We start from the raw sequence: 21,911 nt of genomic DNA, 5'->3' as shown, positions 1-21,911 counted from the left end.
TTGGATGTAAAAAAAAAGATTGTAGAGAAACTACAGCATGTATTGAGGTGGATTGGACACGGGGGCTGTAAGGATAGACTGGGAGAAGATAACATTTTAAGAAATGAAGTGACAATGAAGTCATGAAAATTGCAATTTAGAACTACAGGGATGTTCAGAATTGTAAATAAATTTTAGTTTAAATGGATGAAGAAAAAAGCGGGATTGAAGATGTACTCGGTAGGTAATAGTTTCAGCATGTATTGAGGTGGATTGGACAGTAGATTTTAAGAAGATAACATTTAAGAGATGAAGAGACAATGAAGTCATGAAAATTGCGATTTAGAACTACAGGAATGTTCGGAATTGTGAACTGTTAGTTTAGTTGGATGTAGAAAAAAAAAGGATTGCAGAGGAACTGTACTCGTGATGTGATAGTTACAGCATGTATCGAGGTGGATTGGACACGAGGGATGTAAGGGTAGATTGGGACAGGATAACATTAAACAGATAAAGTGACAATGAAGTAACTAACATTACGATCTAGAACTACTAGCAGCATTGTGAACTGTTAGTTAAGTTAAATACTATCAGCATTGTGAACTGTAAGTTAAATTGGATGTAAAAAAAGATTGCAGAGAAACTGTACTCGTGATGTGATAGTTACAGCATGTATCGAGGTGGATTGGACAGGGAGGCTGGAATGATTTGCGGCGATCTCTCACTGATTCCACCAAATACCAATCAAAAGGGCACCAATCAAGGCTTCTTAACACAACATGGGCCGCTGATTCGGTGTCAATTTCAGCCAAATTGATGGTTGAAACCCGATTAGCGCTGCCGACGTCTTTTCAGCAGTGATTTCTGACGGACAGACGTCATGATGTGCCGAGAGAATCGGCCAGACAAGACATTTACGGAACCACTCGAGCGAAGGGAACATAAAAGTTCAAATCCTGGTGTCGCAATTGTATGTCCGTTTCCGCGGGACATATACGACCATAGAGAGAGCAGGCACTTAGGGGAGAATGTCATTTTTTGGTCCTATAAAATGCCAGTCGCTCGTCCAAAATGTTTATTTACTGCGATAAATGCCAGGCTAGGACGGCGTGAAGAGGCTGATATTGTGACATTTGACGCTGTTCTCTACGCGCCATATAATCCGCCGTAATGGACTTTCTCCAACTGTCTTAAAGTCGTTTCTACCGTGAAATAAAACTCAAAGGACCGGCCTGTTTCAATAGGAGAGGTCTGTGGACTGGATTCCAGGAAAACGTACATGCTACAAGGCCTTACGCTTTTATAAAACAAACCATTGTAATTTTACCAAAGTTGAGATTTTCAATAGGTTTATGTCTATTCAAATTAAACACTTATTTGCGTTTTGTAGGAAAACGTACATGCTACAAGGCCTTACGCTTTTATATAACAAACCATTATAATATCACCAAAATTGAGATTTTCAATAGCTATAATTTTACCAAAATTGAGATTTTCAATAGCTATTGGTTTATGTCTATTCAAATTAAACACTTATTTGCGTTTTGTAGGAAAACGTACATGCTACAAGGCCTAACGCTTTTATAAAACAAACCATTATAATATCACCAAAATTGAGATTTTCAATAGCTATAATTTTAACAAAATTGAGATTTTCAATAGCTATAGGTTTATGTCTATTCAAATTAAACACTTATTTGCGTTTTGTAGGAAAACGTACATGCTACAAGGCCTAACGCTTTTATATAACAAACCATTATAATTTTACCAAAATTGAGATTTTCAATAGGTTTATGTCTATTCAAATTAAACACTTATTTGCATTTTGTGGGAAACACGAGTGAAAGTTAACCTACGTTACCTTACGATTTAACAGATCTCTCAGCAATTATCACACATAGTGACTTTTCACATTTTATGTGTTTTGTTTTCTTCTAAGACGTTATGTATTACATTCTAATTTTAGTATATGGGGTTTCACAAATCCGATTTGTGTAACTGTACAGTCACTCAGAGAAAGTTGCTGCGGTTTGTTCTTTGAGTTCTCTCTAAGGCCACAGCACGTAAATTTTATGGATGACATCCTCCACAGACTCTAAATCTAATGCGAGCGGGCGAAAAAAAAAGACAGGCCGAAAAAAAAGGTTCCTACATTTTAAAATTTTGACTAAATCATTGTACAAATGGTTTTGATTCAGTGGGAACATCATATATACACAGCCAGCATCACATATCACTGCATCAAAGTAAGAAACAAAACATTAAATCAGAGCCTTTTCTGGTCTCCTCTCTTCATAGTTATCTGCCATCCACCTTCCGGCATGGCAACAGACATCTTTGCCCATTTTCGGCATGCTGACCACTGTCGGAAGGCAACAAAATTTCTTGTTTTTTTTCCAAACCAGGCGAAAATTAATGCGTGCGCTGATGTCATCCATAAAAATTACTTGCTGTGGCCTTACATGTATGTACTTAACCCCTTGTTGTGGCTGAGTACGTTTTGTCTCACCTGACTTTCAGACAAGCTCAAACATAAGAAGACCTAAACATTCTGGCACGAGCATATATTGCGTCTGTTTCAAACCACTTGACTTAACGCGTTCATACTGTTAATAATAGACTTAATGGCGAACGAGAGCGGCACATTTTAAGTGGTCAGTCGACGTCGTGTCTTACGTTCGTGGCTTGCCTAGCTGTGAGTGGAGTGTATATTGATCAACAGACAGTCTGAACTCGTGAAAAAAGTTCGAGTTTTTCTCAAGTCGAGGTGAGATTATTTCGGGGACCATTCGCAATCGTCACGCGACCGTCATACGAACGCAAACTGAGGGCGTTTTTGGGATAGTTTCACAAATGATGTTCTGTTTTTCATCAATGATACCTGTACATGTACACTTAAAGAACTAGAAATCAGCATCAAAACAGAAACACATTTTCTAACCATACTACTGCTGGATAGTAGATCTTTATAAGAATGACTGACTAACTGACTGACTGACTGACTGACTGAATGAATGACTGACTAACTGACTGACTGAATGAATGACTGACTGACTGACTGACTGACTGAATGAATGACTGACTGAATGACTGACTGACTGACTGACTGAATGAATAAAATATCTTTATATCGTACGTTTATGCTCTTAATAGTTAAGTACATGTTAAGGATAAAGCATAAGTAAAATTACAATGATATCTTACTACAACTATAAAATTAGCGCTTAAAAGTTGAGAACAAAACTGCAATTTCGTACAACTGTAAAAAAAAAGAATGATAATAATAATAATAATAATAATAAAACAGTGTCCGCGTCTTATTTCAGTAGCATCTGGCAGGTTGAGCCGCGCGCTTATTAAAAATGTAAGGGGAAAAGCCGGGCTCGGCTACGGATTGTTGGGCGATGTATAAGCGCGGCATGCTTGGCCTATGGCCCAAATCCTGGCCCAGGGTTCCCGCCATTCTTCACTCACAGGATCGACGCTTGGACGCTTCCGAGACGGACTCGGCCCAAACCACTGCGCGTTAGCTACTTCTGCTCTCTCCATAATTTATCTACAAACTGAACGGACACTGAAACTCTGTATGCTATTTAATATTATTGTTCGTTGTGTGCGAAATTGTCGGTGGGATTATATACTACAATACTATAATAGACAACATGACGATAGCTACTTTTTTCTCTCTCTTCATAATTTATCTACAAACTGAACGGACTTAGAAAGCTTAGAAAACGCTGCTTTGTAGTACGATGAAATGACATAATTGTCCGTGGGATTTTATGCATGCTAGAGAGTTCTGTCGAATAGGCATTCAGCAGAACGACAGCAACTTTTGCTCTCTCCATAATTTATCTACAAACTGAACGGACTTAGAAACGCTTAGAAAACGCTGCTCTGTAATATAATGAAATCATTTTATGCATGCTAGAGAGTTCTGTCGAATAGGCATTCAGCAAAACGATAGCTACTTTAGCTCTCTCCATAATTTATCTATAAACTGAACGGACTTAAAAACGCTGCTCTGTAATATAATGAAATGAAACAATTGTTCTCTGTATACAGCATTGTCTGTGCATGTGGGATGGCATGCTATAGAGTTATGTCAAATAGGCATTCAGCAATGATAGCTAGGTTTTGCTCTCTCCATAAAGCTATGGACAAACTCCAGTTCACTGAAGGTTTAGAAACACTGCTGTACAATGTAATTGTTGGTTCTGTACGGAATTGTCGGTGGGACGGTTTTCTAAACGGAGTTGTGCTGAATAGGCGTTATATACCGCAGGGACTTTGTGCCTTGTACCGCGCAGGAAAAGTCAATTCAGGGGTATGTTCATTTTTCTGACCTGTCAATCTGCAGCTAATACCCGCGCATTTACAGGCGGTGACGGGTCTGGATCGGTTTTGTGAAGAAGAAGGAGGGAAGAGAGAAAGAGAGAGGAAGAGGGAGAGGGAGAGAGAGGGAGAGAGAGAGGGAGAGAGAGAGAGAGAGAGAGAGAGAGAGAGAGAGAGAGAGAGAGAGAGAGAGAGAGAGAGAGAGAGAGAGAGAGAGAGAGAGAGAGAGAGAGAGAGAGAGAGAGAGAGGGAGGGAGAGGGGAGGGGGTGTACCCAACTGTGACGGCTGCTGTGAGGCACCACGCGCGCACGTCCCGTAGGACGGCACCGACACGAGACGTTAAGCCGGGCAGCACGACCCCGGTAGCCGCCCGGGAGCCGGGCCCGACTCGTTTGCATAAATTGGCGCGCACGACGGCGCAGTGCCTAGCCTCCTGTGTAGGCCTCCGGGCGGGTGGCAGTTTTGATACTGTAGAATTTTTAACGCGTTCTTTTGCCGGCTATTCTACAACCAGCCTCCCAGAGAAGGTTTGTAGCAGCTTTTTTCGTGCCGAATGGAAGCAGGCTTCGTGGCGGGTACGAACCTTCTCTGGGCGGCTGGTTGTAGGATGGCCGGAAAAGGAACGCGTTAAAAATTCTATACAAAACGCAGTATCAAAACTGCCACCCGCCCGGAGGCCTGTACAGGAGGCTAGCGGTGGCAGCTCGCTCGCTCGGCGGCTGAATTGCGATGCATGGCGCGCATGATGCGATTTGGCTGCGCGAAATTGATCACATGACTCGGGGCCCCCGTTAGGTGGGTCCCCCCTGAAGGGTAGTACTCCTTCCCGCACGCACTCTCACACATGTACGCGCCTCGCGAAACTACAGGACACCACAATTCGCAAGCGACGTACGTAGAACTAGCCACCGCGGATGCGATGTTAAACCATTTAATTCAATATTTGTAGCCAGACAGGGCGGCCAATTTGGGGTGAAGCGCATCGATTTCTGTCGATTTTCTATTAGGATGTGGTCTTGTTCAACTGTACCGATCCTACCTCCCGTTCACATGTCACCACGGACACCTTACACACTCAACACAGCGAGTAACAAACTACTAACCGTCATACAAACAAAGCTGACAACATGCTAGGAATACCTCTAGAGCTACACGCTTGTTAGTGTGTGAGGTAAAAGCCTTTTTTACACGCGCAAGTTGGAGAATTTTACTACTACACACGCGTATACAATCCTGTTAAACCCTTGGTACAAGCGTGGTACGCACACACATATTATCCCTTACCAAGCACCAAGAGGCCCCCTTGAAATAAGGCATGCAGGCTGACCACAGATGGCATGGGCACCTCGCCTTTCGGGATGCATATGCTGACGATTATTCACTTATTTACTAATAAGCGTTTTGTTACTACGCTTGGGGCTAGCGTAGATTTGTATTACCCGTGAGCGAATGTAGCTTGGCGTGACATATCCAATTTCTAACCCCTATCGGCTAATACGCGTGTATTAACTTCGCCCCAAATCAAAGTCTACATGATTGTAAGGTTTATGAATGAGTGTAGTCAGGGATTTTGCTCTCTTTCCAGGTCCCTGCATCGGAATTTCACCGCGAACCACCTGCTACCCATGACCCCCTTCGGCAGTGACGTCAGGACGGGGCTTGTGGAGCTGCGCGGCGGGCTAGTGCGCAGGAGGTGGTCTCCAGCTGTCTAAACATAATACGTACGTAGGCCATGGAGGAACCAGCGCACCGCTATTCCGTACGCTACCGGTGCTCTTAAAACCCACGACGTGCTTTAAGATTCCTCGGTGTAGCAGGCGGAGTAGCAGGACCAGAACGTTAGCAAGCTGGCCGTATGGGTGAGTACGGGCTTCCGCGCCATGCAGAGTGAGTTAGGGTTGGACACGATGGGGGACTTGCACGGGGGTTCCCACAGCACGGAACAAGTGCAGTCAGGTGAACTGCTGAGCGGTCATAGTCCGCATAATGAGGTGTCCGTCAGCCGGCCGCTCAGTCTGTCGAACAGCTTATCGGGACTGGTCGATCCAGACTACCGACCGCCCAGTCTGCAGGACCCGACCTTCCAGCCGGTCCCGCCGCACCCCAGCATCAGCCCGGTGCCGATCTGCGAAGTGAACATGGCCAGCTCCGCGGCCGGTCTGCCGTCCTACACCTCCTCGAGTTTCACGACTTTGACGCCCCTGCAGCCCTTGCCTCCCATCTCCACCGTGACGGGGGACAAGTACCGCACCAATGTCAGCGGGTCTTTCACCCTCATGCACCACCACCATCACCAGCCGCCGCCGCCGCCCAACCTACACATGAACCACATGCAGACGCCCTACGACAAGATGCCAGGCATGGGACAGAGCCTCTCCCCGGTCTCCAACCCCATGATGGCCAACGGGCTCGGCGGGATGCAACACACGGGGCACCTCCAGCAAGCCATCCCCCCTTACGGACACTCGCCCCCGAGTAACGGACTGGAACACCACGCTAAACTCATGGGAAACGGCTACGATCACCAGATGCTACCTCACACCCAGCCCGTCCCCAGCCCCCCGGGGCTGCACCACCCCCACCCCCAGAACAATCGGATAACGCAGCTCTCCAACCCCGTCGTGACGTTCAACGGGTACGCCAACCACCACACCCCCCACCCCCAGTCCGCCTCCCCGCCCGCCTCAGCCTCGTCGCGTGACCGTAGCTCCTCCAAGACGTCTTCCACGGGAGAAGTCGAAGAGATCAACACCAAAGAAGTCGCCCAGAGGGTGACCAGTGAACTCAAACGTTACTCCATACCCCAGGCGGTCTTTGCGCAGAAGATCCTCTGTCGGAGTCAAGGAACTTTATCCGACCTCCTCCGCAACCCCAAGCCCTGGAGCAAACTCAAGTCCGGCAGAGAGACGTTTAGAAGGATGTACAAGTGGCTAGAAGAGCCGGAATTTCAGCGCATGTCAGCACTACGGCTTGCAGGTGAGAAAAAACAAACTTTTCTCTCTCTTAAGTTACTTTTTAATCCCCCGTCCCCACTTCCGTACGGTAGCCTATAGCCACGGTAGTTGGCACGTGAATTCAGGAGGGTCTAATTTTTCTCTGGCATTCTTACTTGAGTGGATTGACACCAAAAGAAATCCCTGGCATTTAAACCTTTTTAACGAGGGCACGCTAGACATAATTCATTTCTAGGTTTACGTCAAAACAAAAACAAAAGATTTGTCATGCAAACCCGGATGAGGATTGGCCTCGAAAGCCGGGCCAGACGGACGTAGGGAGTTTGTTTTGAAATCTGCGGTTTCGTAAATAAAAACACAGTTTTAAGAGAGGCAGAGAGAGAAGAAACAAAACTCGTGGCAACGCTGTAGTAAAAGGTTTCAATAAATACCCCCAAAGGGCGCGTGCTTTTGTACGACCCCCTTTTCTAAGCCCCGCTAACATCCTAGTAACGTCCGGGTACGCACGGGACACCCACATATACGGGCCGGTCCCAAAAAAAACGTGATGTACTCCTTCTATTGAACGTACCGTAGCGAAAATCTGTAGCCAGTATAGGTAATCTTTATGTTGTCACCCCGCACGAGGTTTCATTGTAAAGTATATAATAATATGATCACACTTGCGGGGTCGGGCCGGGGCAGTCACACACTGCCACAGTCTGGCGGGGCAGATTGGCAAGATGGATTGGGTAATGAAAAAGCGTATTATTAATAGGCGTCATGCGAAAATCGGGGGGCCATTATATTATATTTCCCCCGTATCTTTCTACGTGTACGATATATCCTTCTAGTATGTGTGTGTGTGGAACACATTAGATTTTCCCGCCAAAATAGTAGTACTACAGCTTTGAGAGAGAGTGGTAGTATATTTTGCAGCGGTGTGTGTTCCGAGAGTGGTGTATGTGGCACGTTTGAAGCAGGGGCCTTTTACGGTTGGTTGGGTACCAGATGCCACCATTCCCCATTCGGTACGGCACGGCAAGCGTCAGCTGGTGCTATAAAGGACGGGACACCCTAGCTCAAGCCTCTTGTTTCCCTAATTTCCAACGATAATATCGCCCCTCTAGACCAACCCCCTTTCTGTCGCTCAATTAGAAGCTATTGTTCAAGGCGGGTTCATTATTATATCGTGCCGTTTTTTTTAAAGAGCAGTACCCACCCCTTTTTTCCCGGGGTTTTCATGCATAACAAGAGGGTTACGGTGGTTTGGAGCCGGGCCGCCCCTCGGCTGACATTCCCTGATTTCTGACGACCGTTTTTCCCTTCATTTGACGGGTCAACCGCCGTATGGGGATCGTAGCACGCCGTCCAATAACTCTTCTTCAGCTGTAGTGTGTGTACACACGCACCATTGTGGTAGGAAAGGAAGGATATTCGGCGCACCGACCGAAAAATTGTATGATTCAGTGATTTCCCTGGGTGTGTAGAGCCGGGCTCGGGCGCACAGGTCAATTTTCCGGGCTTCTCATAAACCGAACGCGCCCCTACCGCTTCCTCCGGACACACCTCGCTAAACCCGGACCCAGAAAATTATTTAATCTTCATCTTTCTCCGAGGCCGTCCCAACAGGGCGCTAGCGCGAGGCAAAAATCCCCCACGCTGCCCGACCTTGTTTCATTCACACTCGTGAGTCTAGTTCTCAAATTCATTCCCCCGCATTTTCTACCCGGCAATGTTTGTTTATTGAATCATCTCACTAGGTGTCTTTTCCCTGGTGGTTTGCATTAATTAACCGGCGCGTCTTCATTAAGAAAACCTCGTCTAGGGGAGCTTAAAATTTCTATATCCGCTGTATAATCTTATATCATCAAGAGAGAGAAAGAGGGGCACATGCCGAAACATCGGGCGGTGAACGAGAGGTTTTCTGGCCGCTTGGCTCCCGTATATCCCCGTACAGATCATAACTGACGCGCCGACGTAAAATGACGTATGGGGGAGATTTTTGCCGCAAGTGCGTGTAGGGACAGGCGCAATTTGTAGATACGTTCTGTGTCAAACTCAGTAACGTTACTATCAATTTCTTACACAGAATGTTCCCTAGACCGAATCAGCCACATTTCTGAGCGTAAACGTGCGTTATTTTACACGTTGTAGCAACAATATACACCGTATATCGTTTCATACCCCACAAGTACAGTCAAAACCTGAGCAAAAACATTAAATTCTGACCAAAAGAATCAATTAACGGCACAAAAACCATTCGTGGAAATGTACGTGTGTATCTAGTTACAGTATTATATAACACGTATACCCCCCATAGGTTACACAGCAACCGCTGATAAAGAAATATACATACGGCGACCAGCTTGGCAGGCCCCGGGCTAGTATCAGCGAGATACCCACTAATAGCTGTACAGGTGTATCTCTAACGTGCTCATTGCTGTATCTGTATAGCTTCTTCCGTCTCAATTCATTCAGAGCATTACCTAGAGGCTTGTAGGAGCGTAGGTGGTGCGACGGTTATGTTCGAATGTTGGCCGTTATGTTCAAATGTTATTGTAGCGGGTTTCTCCACGTGCTCTGTAGAGATAGTGCCGTGGTCTTTTATGTGGAGGGAGGATTTGAGTGGATTTATTTTGTGTGTGTGTGGTGTGTGAAAGGGTCTTGCTTGTATCGTATTTTGCAGCTGACTATCTAACTGTGTCCGACTAGCGCCCCGTAGGTTAAAGAGTTGGGATAGCTCGTTGACACGTTTTGGATGTAAATCTAGCTTGAGATGTCAAAGTACGTTCTAACCCACAAACTCGCGCAAAATATAGATCACACAACGTTTGAAATACCAATTTCTCAAAGCTGTTGTTCTTATTAGATGAAACTTAATTTGTGAAACATCTCCTGTACATAAGACTCAAGGACGACCTAAAATGTGGATAAATTTCTCAGACAACTCTTTTTAGCTCACACATATATTAATTATTACTGGATGAAACTTAATCAAAGATTTGAAACTGTTCTCTAGATGATATAAAACTGGGGGTAACTTATAGTTCTAATGGATTAATTCCTCAGACAAGTTGTAAAGACACAGTTGTAAAGATGTCGCGAAAGATAAATATTCAAAAAGAACACCTGCACCAAATACCCGCACTTTGTGGTTAACGCAAATGCATCTGTTATGACTTTATAACATGTGGGTACTGTGAAAAAATTAGTACAGACATAAAGACCGGTTTTCCTTGTCTGCAAAAGTCGCATATGTCGCAACGCCCTTACGTGTGGCACGTGCAGATCATAACGATTTCTCTCGCTCGGTAACTTTCTCACAGACCCAAGGATCGCCTAACACCTTTACACACAGGACGCCGCTTTGTTCAAAGAAGCGTAAAACTAGAATCGTATTCGCCACGTCCCCGGCTTTAAAACGACGGTACCGTAAAGCCACAACAGTGAGACTGGCTACTAGGAGAAGACTTCTGGTAGAGATACGGGACGGGTTGGCTTCTTTCGTATGCGGCACACGCCTAGAAGGGACGGATTGTGATTCACAGCTTCGTACAAAATTGAAGTATGTCGATAATTATGTTCTTCCATGTCACTGAGTGCGTCTTGCCCCCTTAAATTTCCTCTCGCTACGGTGGCGATTTCCCCGGCACTACGACCACCTGCGAATCGGAATTAGTAGCCCAAACCTGCCCCCGACGCCTTTGAAATGATTTCAAACAATTAAGGATACATTTCGCTTGTTTGAAATGTAAATATTTGGCGTCAAAGCAGAGTGCCGTCGCGAAGCACATATATACACCAATGTGTCCGATTCCAGCACTATACTTGATAACCTATGGCTTGTTTTATACTACGAAGTACCTCCTGCATGATTTTACATTAGTTTCAATTAAGGAACTAATATTTGCCAACAGCACAAGATCATTATTAACTACAGACAGGCTACGTCCAAAATCCTGTTGTTTTTTGTTGTTTTAACTGTGTTATTTAATTCTTAAGCCTCTTTTGCTCGCAAACTTAAGGGCCGTGCGAAAAGTAAATACTCGAGCGAGTGGGCTTATCTCAGCTGAATTGATGTTTTTCACGGTATATTGTTCATTCTAAACGGAGTGCATAAAACACACATAAAGCCAAATCCCGTCCGTTTTTACGTTAAGAGGTATTGAAGTCAATTGTGCAAGTCGGTATAGCGCCACGTTATATAGCCTGCACGTTATATAGGCGTTCTTAAAACACTGTACTTGTATAAATACTACGTCCAACATCGTATAACCAACATCAGAAGTTATTGTATCTGTGTGCACTTTTTTGGTTACCTGTGGTCTTCTGTGTGTAAATGGTAGGCGTTTGGCAAAAACTGGAGTGTTTGAGGTGTAAACTATTGCAGGCGAAAACAAATATATTTGATAGATTTTCTGCGAATTACAAGGCCAGAGCGGATAGATTGTTTGCGTTTATGGTTTCCCATTCCTTTTTATGTGAGCGTTGAATGGTGAGAATTTTGCTAGGTGTTGCGTTCGAGCGATTTAAAGGTGGGTGGATGTGAGGGGTGTCGTTTAGCGACAGGGTCAATTTGTTTAAGGCTTCGGCTGAACACGTATGCTTGTGTCAATACTAGCTGTACCTTCTGATGTCAACCTGTTTAAATCCTTCTGTTTCATCCTTAACACTTCCTCAAAGAAACCCGACGTCTTCTGCATAACTCAGACCCAAACAACCTACTTAAGGCGCAACTTAGAAACAAAAGAATTGCGAAGAAATGTAGAAAAAATATCACATTGTACACACGCCATTCGCGCCACTTTAAAACGTAATTTAACAGCAATAGGTAGTTAGCTGTTATGTTAATGATAACCATAACTTAGCTGAAAACTATTCAAAACTTGATAGTTATGCCTCCTACGTGTATGTTATAAGCAACTTGGGATTCTATTTGAGAAAGTTCTTACGTTACTTCTTGTGTAATGCACTAAAAGGGAAAGTTTAATTTGTTATAATCTTTTTCTCTTCGCAATGCAAACAGATTAAAATGCGCATCAATTTTCACAAATGAGGGTAAGAAGGCTAATTATGAATATAAACAGTATCTGCACTAAGTGAAGAATCTTAGCATTAGGCAAAAGTTGCAACTTGATCTTTGTTAACGTTTAAAGGATAGACACATTAAGCTGGAGTAAGTATGCTATGCATTTAAATAACTTCTACCATTGTATAATTTTGATATAATTAACGACATTGTATAGGAATGCTATCGTTACCTTGAAGGGAAATATTTCACATTTCTCGGGTAAAGATGGCATATCAATCATAATTAATAAATGTCCCTATCATATGGTATCATATTACTACATATTCATGCACTGCTTTTATCATTTGATATAATCATGCATTGTTTACTGTCACTGGAAATAGATATCATATTTCTAGCTATTAGCTATGCAGTATAAATCCATCATTTTATGTCATTTTCCCGAATGTTCTTAAATATTTTCTGCAGTGATAAATTTATACACTATAACTAATTATAGTGTTTGTATTATTATAGTGTTTGTCCTAATATTTTCAATATCATAAAACTACAACTGTTAAGCTTTAACACAGGTGGGCCATACTCTTCACTTAGGATTTTCAGTACCACAACTACTTTTCGTATTGTTTGTCCCTGTATTTTGTGTATCGTTGAATCACCATTGCTTTTAACAATAGTAGGAATACTATTCATTTTAGAAGGTTGAGTTTTAACATAATTCTTCATGCACTTGACTCAAAATTACCTTTAACTTTTCAGTACTATTACTAATTAGTATATGTGTTTGCCCTAACATTTTGTTTATCATAACTGGGTTTAAAAATACAAGGGAGAGAGTGCAATATAGAAGGTTTGATTTTTTAGCATACACTCACCGTACGCTTGACCCAAAAATTGTTACAACTACAATCATTATATAACACTTGCCTCCAAAATTTTGTATCTCATATAACTCGATCAAACAATACAAGGAAGACAATATATTATAGAAGGTTGGTTTTAACACATTTGCCACACCCTTGACTCGGAATTTTATATCAATTATTATATCATATTGTTTGTCTCAGTATTTTGTATATCTTAAAATTATAACTATTTTAAACAATACAAGGAAGACAATATATTCTATACGGTTAGTAAAATTCAAAGTCAAAGGTGTGGCAAAAGTAATGTTAAAATACGTTTGCCACACTTTTGACTCAGAGTTTTCAATACTATCAAATTATTATATCACATTGTTTATCCCAGTATTTTGTATATCATAACATCAAAACTGGTTTAAACCATACACTCAGACAATATATTATAAAGGTTGGTTTTAACATACGTTTGTCGTACACTTGACTCAAAGATTTTATTATCACTAATTATATATATTGTTTGTCCTAGTATTTTGTATATCATGAAATTTTTGTATATCATTAAATCATAACTGACTTAAAAAACATACAAAAGAGACGGTATGTTATAGAAGGTTGAGTTTACTTTATACTCTATAACTAATTATTGTATTGTTTGTCCTAGCTTTTTATATATCATAAAATTGTGAATATCATAAAATTATAACTGTATTAAAATACTAAAGACGGTATGTTATAGTGTTTTAACACACGGTCGCCGCACCTTTGACTCAGTTTGAATTTTAGGTACTATTACGTTCTATAACTAATTATTATATCATTATTTTGTATATTATTAAATCTTAACTGTTTTAAAATGCAAAAGAGACGGTATATGCTATAGAAGGTTGGATTTTAACACACTTTCGCCACACGTTTGACTGAGAGTCGGTCTGACCCAGGCCTTTGTTGTTGAGAATTAAAGAGGCGGACTGACCACGAATGTACCGGGCTTATTAACGCTGGGGCCGGTTCATATGTAAAGATATGCGGTGACCTATATACGTGTTCACGGTGGTATAAGGATACGGCAGCGTATAGCCCTGAATATATTCCCTGTGTATACGTTCTGTATTTTATTCAGCATCAGATTTTATTTAGTACCAGTGCGTAATGTAGTATCAGATATGTCGTTGGTATAATTATTGAGAAAAAATTAGAAGAATGTTATTACGGTAATATTTTGTATTCACGCCATGATGGTGTTCTTTTAAAAATTCTGATTATTTGACGAGCTCATTTGGTTTATTTGGGGATGTATTTCTATGTACAGGTTGGGACGGTGTTAGGAAATATACTAACGATAATTTAGGAAAAAATTTGAAGAAAGTTATTATGGTAATATTTTGGATTCACGCCACGATGGTGTTCTTTTCAAAATTCTGATTATTTTACGAGCTCATTTGGTGTATTTGGGGATATATTTTTTATGTACAGGTTGGGAGGGTGTTAGGAAATATACTAACGATAATTGAGGAAAAAAATTGAAGAAAGTTATTATGGTAATATTTTGGATTCACGCCACGATGGTGTTCTTTTCAAAATTCTGATTATTTTACGAGCTCATTTGGTTTATTTGGGGATATATTTTTTATGTACAGGTCGGGAGGGTGTTAGGAAATATACTAACGAACTGTTCACTAAAAATCAGAGGCTTTGCATGCGGCCTTTTTATTACCGTTCCGCGCATTTTGTGTATGTATGGGGGTTCTCCCAATTCCCCCTCGGCCTGTCAAAATTTGTGGGGGAACCTCTGTGATCCAGTCGGTAGCAGGGATTGACTATTCCGCACATTTACGGCCACTTTTATGATTGTGAACCGTATTTCAACTCGCCGAAATCATACCCTTTTCTGTAATTTGAATCTCGACCGTTGGCAACGGTTTTTTCAGTACAACCATGGGAATGTGTCACTAGCGTAACATGGCTTATACTTATAATATAACATACAAAGTTCACACGTTTGTGTGTGTATTTCATATTAGAGTGTTGTATTCAAAATATTATACCCTTTTCTGTAATTTGAATCTCGACCGTTGGCAACGGTTTTTCAGTACAACCATGGGAATGTGTCAATAGCGTAACATGGCTTATACTTATATAATATGCAAAATGCATACTTATGTGTGTATATTTTATATTGGAGTGTTGTATTCTAAATATTATACCCTTTTCTGTAATTTGAATCTCGACCGTTGGCAACGGGTTTCAGTACAACCATGGGAATGTGTCATTAGCGTAACATGGCTTATACTTATATAATATGCAAAATGCATACGTATGTGTGTATATTTTATATTGGAGTGTTGTATTCTAAATATTATACCCTTTTCTGTAATTTGAATCTCGACCGTTGGCAACGGGTTTCAGTACAACCATGGGAATGTGTCATTAGCGTAACATGGCTTATACTTATATAATATGCAAAATGCATACGTATGTGTGTATATTTTATATTGGAGTGTTGTATTCGAAATATTATACCCTTTTCTGTAATTTGAATTTCGACCGTTGGCAACGGGTTTCAGTACGACCATGGGAATGTGTCATTAGCGTAACATGGCTTATACTTACATAATATGCAAAATGCACAGTATATATGTATATTACATTGTATCATATTATATTATAGTGTTGTATTCGAACTCGTACTCTCTTCTGTTATCTTATTTTGTCCATTGACAACAGTTTTGGTAGAATAATTGGAATGTGCTAGCTAGCAACGCAGGATATAGCTAATACTCATACAATATGCAAAGCATACATGTATGTGTATGATTTTGTATTATTGTTTTTGTTAGTAGAAGATTGGTTTTAAAAGATATATGAAACCAGAATTAAGGTACAAATTCCTCTGTTTATATTCTACACCCTGCCACCCTATATTATGACTTGTGCCTAGACGTTCCCCAACCTGCATTAATATTCGTTGTTTTGGTGAGTAGAACTGAACCAGAAGCGAAGTCGCCTTCCTTTGAATCTAACCTCTAGAAAGGGCACCTCTAATGTAGTGTGAAATCTACCCAGTCAGATATAGGCAGACCGTGCGTATATGGGTATGTCGTGTAGTATGATACGGCTAGCGTGGGTTATAGAGTATATCGTATGTAGAACTGGGGACAGGTAGGAGGAGAAAAAACCCCTAGGGACTAGGCTGCTAATGGCGGACCCCAGAGCACAAATGTATGCCCCTAGCTTAAGCGTTCTTGTTTCGCAATTACCGTGGAATCTGTGCATATTATTCGGGGTCAACGCACTGGCTATTAAATTTTCATTCCCTTAGCTCGGGCACAAAGCCTTTCTCACATGTACATAGCGAGTAGCAATTATGCACTGGCGTGGCAAGATTGCGCTGTAGCGTTATGATTCACACACATACACACACACACACACTAGGCGGTAGTAATTCAGTAGCGTTGCCTTCTTTCCTATGCTTAGTAATTTTGCTTTCTTCTTGTCTAGCCCTTCGGTATTACGTCGTAATTTTGCCCTCTCGTTGCCCTAGCCCTCCACAAATTCGTGTCAGGGTTGTAGCAACGTTTTGTGTTAGAAATATTACGCAGGATCCACATTTTCAGTTTATTTTCAGGGCTTGAAAATGTACCATATACACTAACGTATCTGGAGTCTCTGGTGTACAATGTTTGGTTATTATCAGCCGTTTAGCAACGTTTGTGCTAGAAATATTACGTAGGATTCATATTTACCAGTTTCAAGAATGGCTTAAAAATGTACCATATACAATAACGTATCTGGAGTCTCTAGTGTACAATGTTTGGTTATTATCAGCCGCTGCGCACGGTTTCCTGGGGTTTATATGTGCGTAGATTTGATGTATCGCTAGATTCTCGGACGGTTGTACTTAAATATCCACCCTGGGACCTCCGGCTGCCCGACTTAACTTGCATCGTCAGGGAAAGACGGCGAGGTGAAATATGCCAAACGACTCGGCGTAAATTACCCAACACCGACACTGCCTCTAGTATTCAACCATTACCGCTCTTAAGCGGGTGAAAGATTGCGATGATGTGTTTACAGAGATCGAAATTCATTTTTGGGAATAGGTGCACTGGTACACCCAACCTAAAAAATTAGGTGCACAATTTCTTTTTTGGATGCACCATGTAAAATCGTACTGCTCCTCATTTAAGATTGAGTCGGAAATTGGAGCTAACTTCAAAATACAATTACTAGTAAACAAGTACAATGTACTATAGAAAAGATTATAGTATTTTTCTGACACTTAGATTCCAAGCATATACTGTATGCTATACGTTTAATATGATGATGAATATATAGAAAAATGTCTACAAAAATATTTGGGTTCACAGCTCCAAATTTGAGTATTTCGAGCCCTGACTTTATATATGAGCGCTTCTATTTTCGGTTATGATGAACAATATAGCATGTAGCTGTCATAATATTTGATATTCACAATTCATGTCCAAACGTGTCGACTTCACGAGGCGATACGAGTAGACCTTTGTAACGGGAGCGCTGTGGTAATGCTAGGGTTCATCCACTTCGTTGATTTTATGACAGAACGTCCGTGAAATGTATGCAAATTAACCCCCCTTCTCTCATCAATCTTATCAATATGCAAATCTGATAGACAAAGGGTATCATAATGAGCTCGGGGTTGATTGAAAAGTCGTTATACGTCGCACCTGACTCGACTGTTTTGACTGATGTTACGGGGGTGTTTCTTATCCGTTTATGGGCCGTTTTTTGGGTCGTTGTGCCGCCATTAAACTTTGTACTCTCCGCTGCCAGTTGCCGTGAAACGCAAACTTTTGATGCCTTGATAAGAGGCACCCAGGCCGACCTGAAAAATAATTTCACTGCCCGGGTAAGTCCCGTGGGACGGTCGCAACAAATTAGCCATCCTGCGGACGATAATTTGTACTCCCTTCTACTAACATGGCTTCGCGGCTCTTAGTGTGTGACAAATAGCTCTGATTCGGAAATCCTGTGTCAGATTTGTGTACAACAATTGTACATTACACCTGTCGACACGTGTGCATTCACCTGTCCGATTTCAAAAGCACGGCTGAAGCCATAGAACATGTAAGTAACATGTACGTATGTGTTTTCGCTTGAGTGAACACACACGTACATACACACACACGCTGACCCTTAACAACAAATATGCCACATAGTATCACCCAGCGTTAGCCTGACATGTACAGTAACAGTGCGCGGTGTAGCTACCGCCTTACGGGCGGGGGTTTGTGTGCGCTACCGGCGCTAAACAAACACGGGAGTTTACCGAAGAAGGCTGGACTAACAGTGGCTTTTCACCGGTTTGAAGTACCGCGAAGCTAGTACAGCCCCGCGCAGCTATTCAGCCCCGTACAAGTAGTACGAACATGCCGGAACATCTTTGTCGGAATGCGGCATGGTCTAACTGTATACCAAACATCCTAGTTTGTATCCTGGTTTCCCCATGCTTACAGCAGGCGTGAGGGCCTGCATGGGGGGTTGGGGTATCCGCTGTGGGGAGTATTCCACGATGTCTCTCGCCACGTCCTCTGCAAACGACGTTTGTGGTATAATTTCGGCGTTTAAGATGTTTACTTATTGATCAGGCATCTATTTGTGTATTGATTCTGGCGTAAGCTGGGGGTCTGTTTGGAAATGGTCCAAATTTGGCAATTTTCTATTTTCTTAAGTTTTAGATATTATCAAGCCAACATATTGCAAAACTGTTGTATATAATCAAGAGAAAGACGTATCTTTCGTATATGATCAAGAGAAAGACGTACATTTCGTATATGTGTAGCGTAGCATCTGGAATTCAACTGTCGCCAATCTCAAGCTTTTATAAGATTACCATAACTTTATACCTAATAGTAAAACAGACCCTTTCTGATAATTCTATCGCCTTACATTTTAACCGATATTTAGAAAAATCAACGTAAATTTCAACTATTCTCAAAACATCTACTACTCTCAAAAACAAAATTACCCAAACTTTCAGCAACTCAAAACGTGATCAGCGTAGTCCAACCGGGGTTGTTATTTTTATAATCCTTAACTAACCTGGCGCAGGTCTTAGGCAGGCTTGTCCCTCAGGATCTATCAGTTTTACCGGCTTATGGTCCGCAAATCCGCGACCCGTCTCGTCTTCTAGGTCCAGCTAATCTTCCAACTGTCAGCCAGGCAGAGATTTCCGCTGCAAATAGGGAAAAAGAGAAGAGGCAGGAAAAATTAGCAAGTTTGTTGGTGATGATAGAATTCATTAAGGCATGGTCACATTCGTCGTATTTGCGATTTTGATGTGGTCGAATGTTTAAAGTAGACTGTAACAGAACTGTGACTGTCAACTAGAGAGAGACTTCCGCTGTAAATAGGAAAAAAGAGAAGAGGCAGGAAAAATTAGCATGTTTGTTGGTGATGATAGAATTCATTAAGGCATGGTCACATTCGTGGTATTTGCGATTTTGATGTGGTCGAATTTTTAAAGTAGACTGTGACAGAACTGTGACTGTCAGCTAGAAAGGGATTTCCGCTGCAAATAGGGAGAAAGAGAAGAGGCAGGAAAAATTAGCATGTTTGTTGGTGATGATAGAATTCATTAAGGCACGGTCACATTCGTCGTAGTTTGTGCGATTTTGATGTGGTCGAATTTTGAAGTAGACTGTGACAGAACTGTGACTGTCAACTAGAGATGGACTTCCGCTGCAAATAGGGAAAAAGAGAAGAGGCAGGAAAAATTAGCATGTTTTTTGGTGATGATAGAATTCATTACGGAACGGTCACATTCGTCGTAGGTCGTCGTGCGATTTTTGATGTGGTCGAATTTTTTAGCAGACTGTGACAGAACTGTGACTGTCAACTAGAGAGGGACTTCCGCTGCAAATAGGGAAAAAGAGAAGAGGCAGGAAAAATTAGCATGTTTGTTGGTGATGATAGAATTCATTAAGGCATGGTCACATTCGTCGTATTTGCGAGTTTGATGTGGTCGAATTTTTAAAGTAGACTGTGACAGAACTGTGACTGTCAACTAGAGAGAGACTTCAGCTGTAAATTGGGAAAAAGGAAAAGACAGGAAAAATCAGTATGGTATTGGTAGAATGTTTATTTGTTTTGGTAGAATTCATTATATTGTGCGATTTTTTACGTGGTCGATCTTTTTAGCAGACTGTGACAGATTCAACATACAAGGATCCAAGGCAGCACTTTCGGTAACAATGCAGCTGGGTTTTGTACAACACACATACAACTAGTCCAGGAAAGCCCCCAGCCGACGATCGTAGGACGATCGCACGACAATTGTACGACGTATGTGACATGACCCTTAAGAAGATGGGTCTTTGAACTGTAATAATTGCCAAAACAAAGAACTGAATTAGCCCAATTTCTAACATAAAAACTAACGACGTACAGTCCAAAATTTAGGTAATTCTAATCCCCTCTTTTGACAACTACAGTTCAAAGATAATTTTCATAGGTGGAAAATTTGAGTACTCATAAGAACACAGCTTATCTATGGAAATAGTAACCTAGGAAAATTGAGTATTTGTTGGTAGATTTTTTGATTGGGTGGTTCTCCATTAGTCAGTTGGTTATACTTTTCGTCGATGTCTAGTTTTTCGGTGGATGGTTAGTAATTAGTTATTGAAGTTATAGTTGGAAATACTATTTTATGCTTGTTTTTTTTATGCAATTGGTTTGTTTTCTACAAGCATCTTCAAAAGACAATCATTGAAAGTACATCTATGCTAGTTGTGCACTTTATGTGGTTCTTGCATGTATGAATACGATACGCCGGAATATACGATAATGCACTATACAATTATGCACTGTTTTTACAATGGTGTGAATGGTAAATGGTTTGGTGTTTTAGAATTCTATACAATTACCCGAAATATACAATTATAAGAAATACAAATAAGTGGAATCCCCTGTAGTATTATTGTTGGTAGTAGTAAATTTGCCCCCCTCCCACCCTGCTGTGACATAACTATATGCTTCGTACCGTCGTTGAATGACTCTAAAGTAGCCTCAGAAAAATCAGTGAGCCGAGTCATAATATCACCACTCTCTTTACATCCGCCACATCCTATTAATCTACAATTTATCATAAGAATGTCAAGAAATAACCTGCCCTGGGTGGCAAATTTGTACTACTGATGCCAAAATCTCTTAGTAGCAAAGGGCCGAATATCATATACATTTTTGTACATCGTGTTGTAGTGCCGTTACTCGTTTTTGTTGCATTCTGTGTGTAGCTTAGCCTCTACAAGGCACCGCGGATCGCTGGAAAAATAGTAGAAATTGGCCGAAATAAAGGGATAGTATACCAGAGAAGATCTCGGGCCATAGAAGGTATTTATTCAGGCCAATTTCTACTATTTTTTCCAGCGATCCGCGGTGCCTGGTAGAGTATGTGTAGCTAAGTCTGGTTCATTCACGAAGACATAAGTACAGATTTGTCAGGTTTTGTGTGTGCTTGTGAGAAGGTGGCGCGAGTTCACGATGCCGTCTGCTAGATGTCTGCACTCGGCATAATTAATATTTTAACGGCTTGTTCTGATTTACTCGTGTCGGGGACGAGAAGCCCCGTCCCGGTCACGTGACCCGTGAGGGGAGCCGTAGCCTCTAAATAATTCACGCGCGCTACCGGAACTGTGTCCTCCAGGGAGGCGAATTTTGTGTGTGCGAGCTATTGCGGAGAAAACTACCCGAGAGGGAACGTTCAGGCAGACTGAATTAGGCCCCATCAT

At 41.8% G+C, this 21,911-nt stretch overlaps 1 protein-coding gene across 1 annotated transcript in view; it reads left to right on the top strand.

The window, feature by feature from the left end:
* The first annotated feature begins 5,990 nt into the window (after nucleotides 1-5,990).
* The window catches only part of LOC109468817 (hepatocyte nuclear factor 6-like), a 74,772-nt gene continuing 58,851 nt past the window's right edge, over nucleotides 5,991-21,911 (top strand). The window contains exon 1 of the mRNA XM_019767157.1: nucleotides 5,991-7,291. Within this exon, the coding sequence (XP_019622716.1) occupies nucleotides 6,196-7,291 (1,096 nt within the window). The 5' untranslated portion in view covers nucleotides 5,991-6,195. The remainder of the gene's footprint in view (nucleotides 7,292-21,911) is intronic.

This window comes from Branchiostoma belcheri, unplaced genomic scaffold (assembly GCF_001625305.1).
Source record: "Branchiostoma belcheri isolate BF01 breed outbred unplaced genomic scaffold, Haploidv18h27 scaffold2, whole genome shotgun sequence".
Classification (NCBI taxonomy): Eukaryota; Metazoa; Chordata; class Leptocardii; order Amphioxiformes; family Branchiostomatidae; genus Branchiostoma; species Branchiostoma belcheri.
This window is presented reverse-complemented; position numbering and strand designations above follow the sequence as displayed.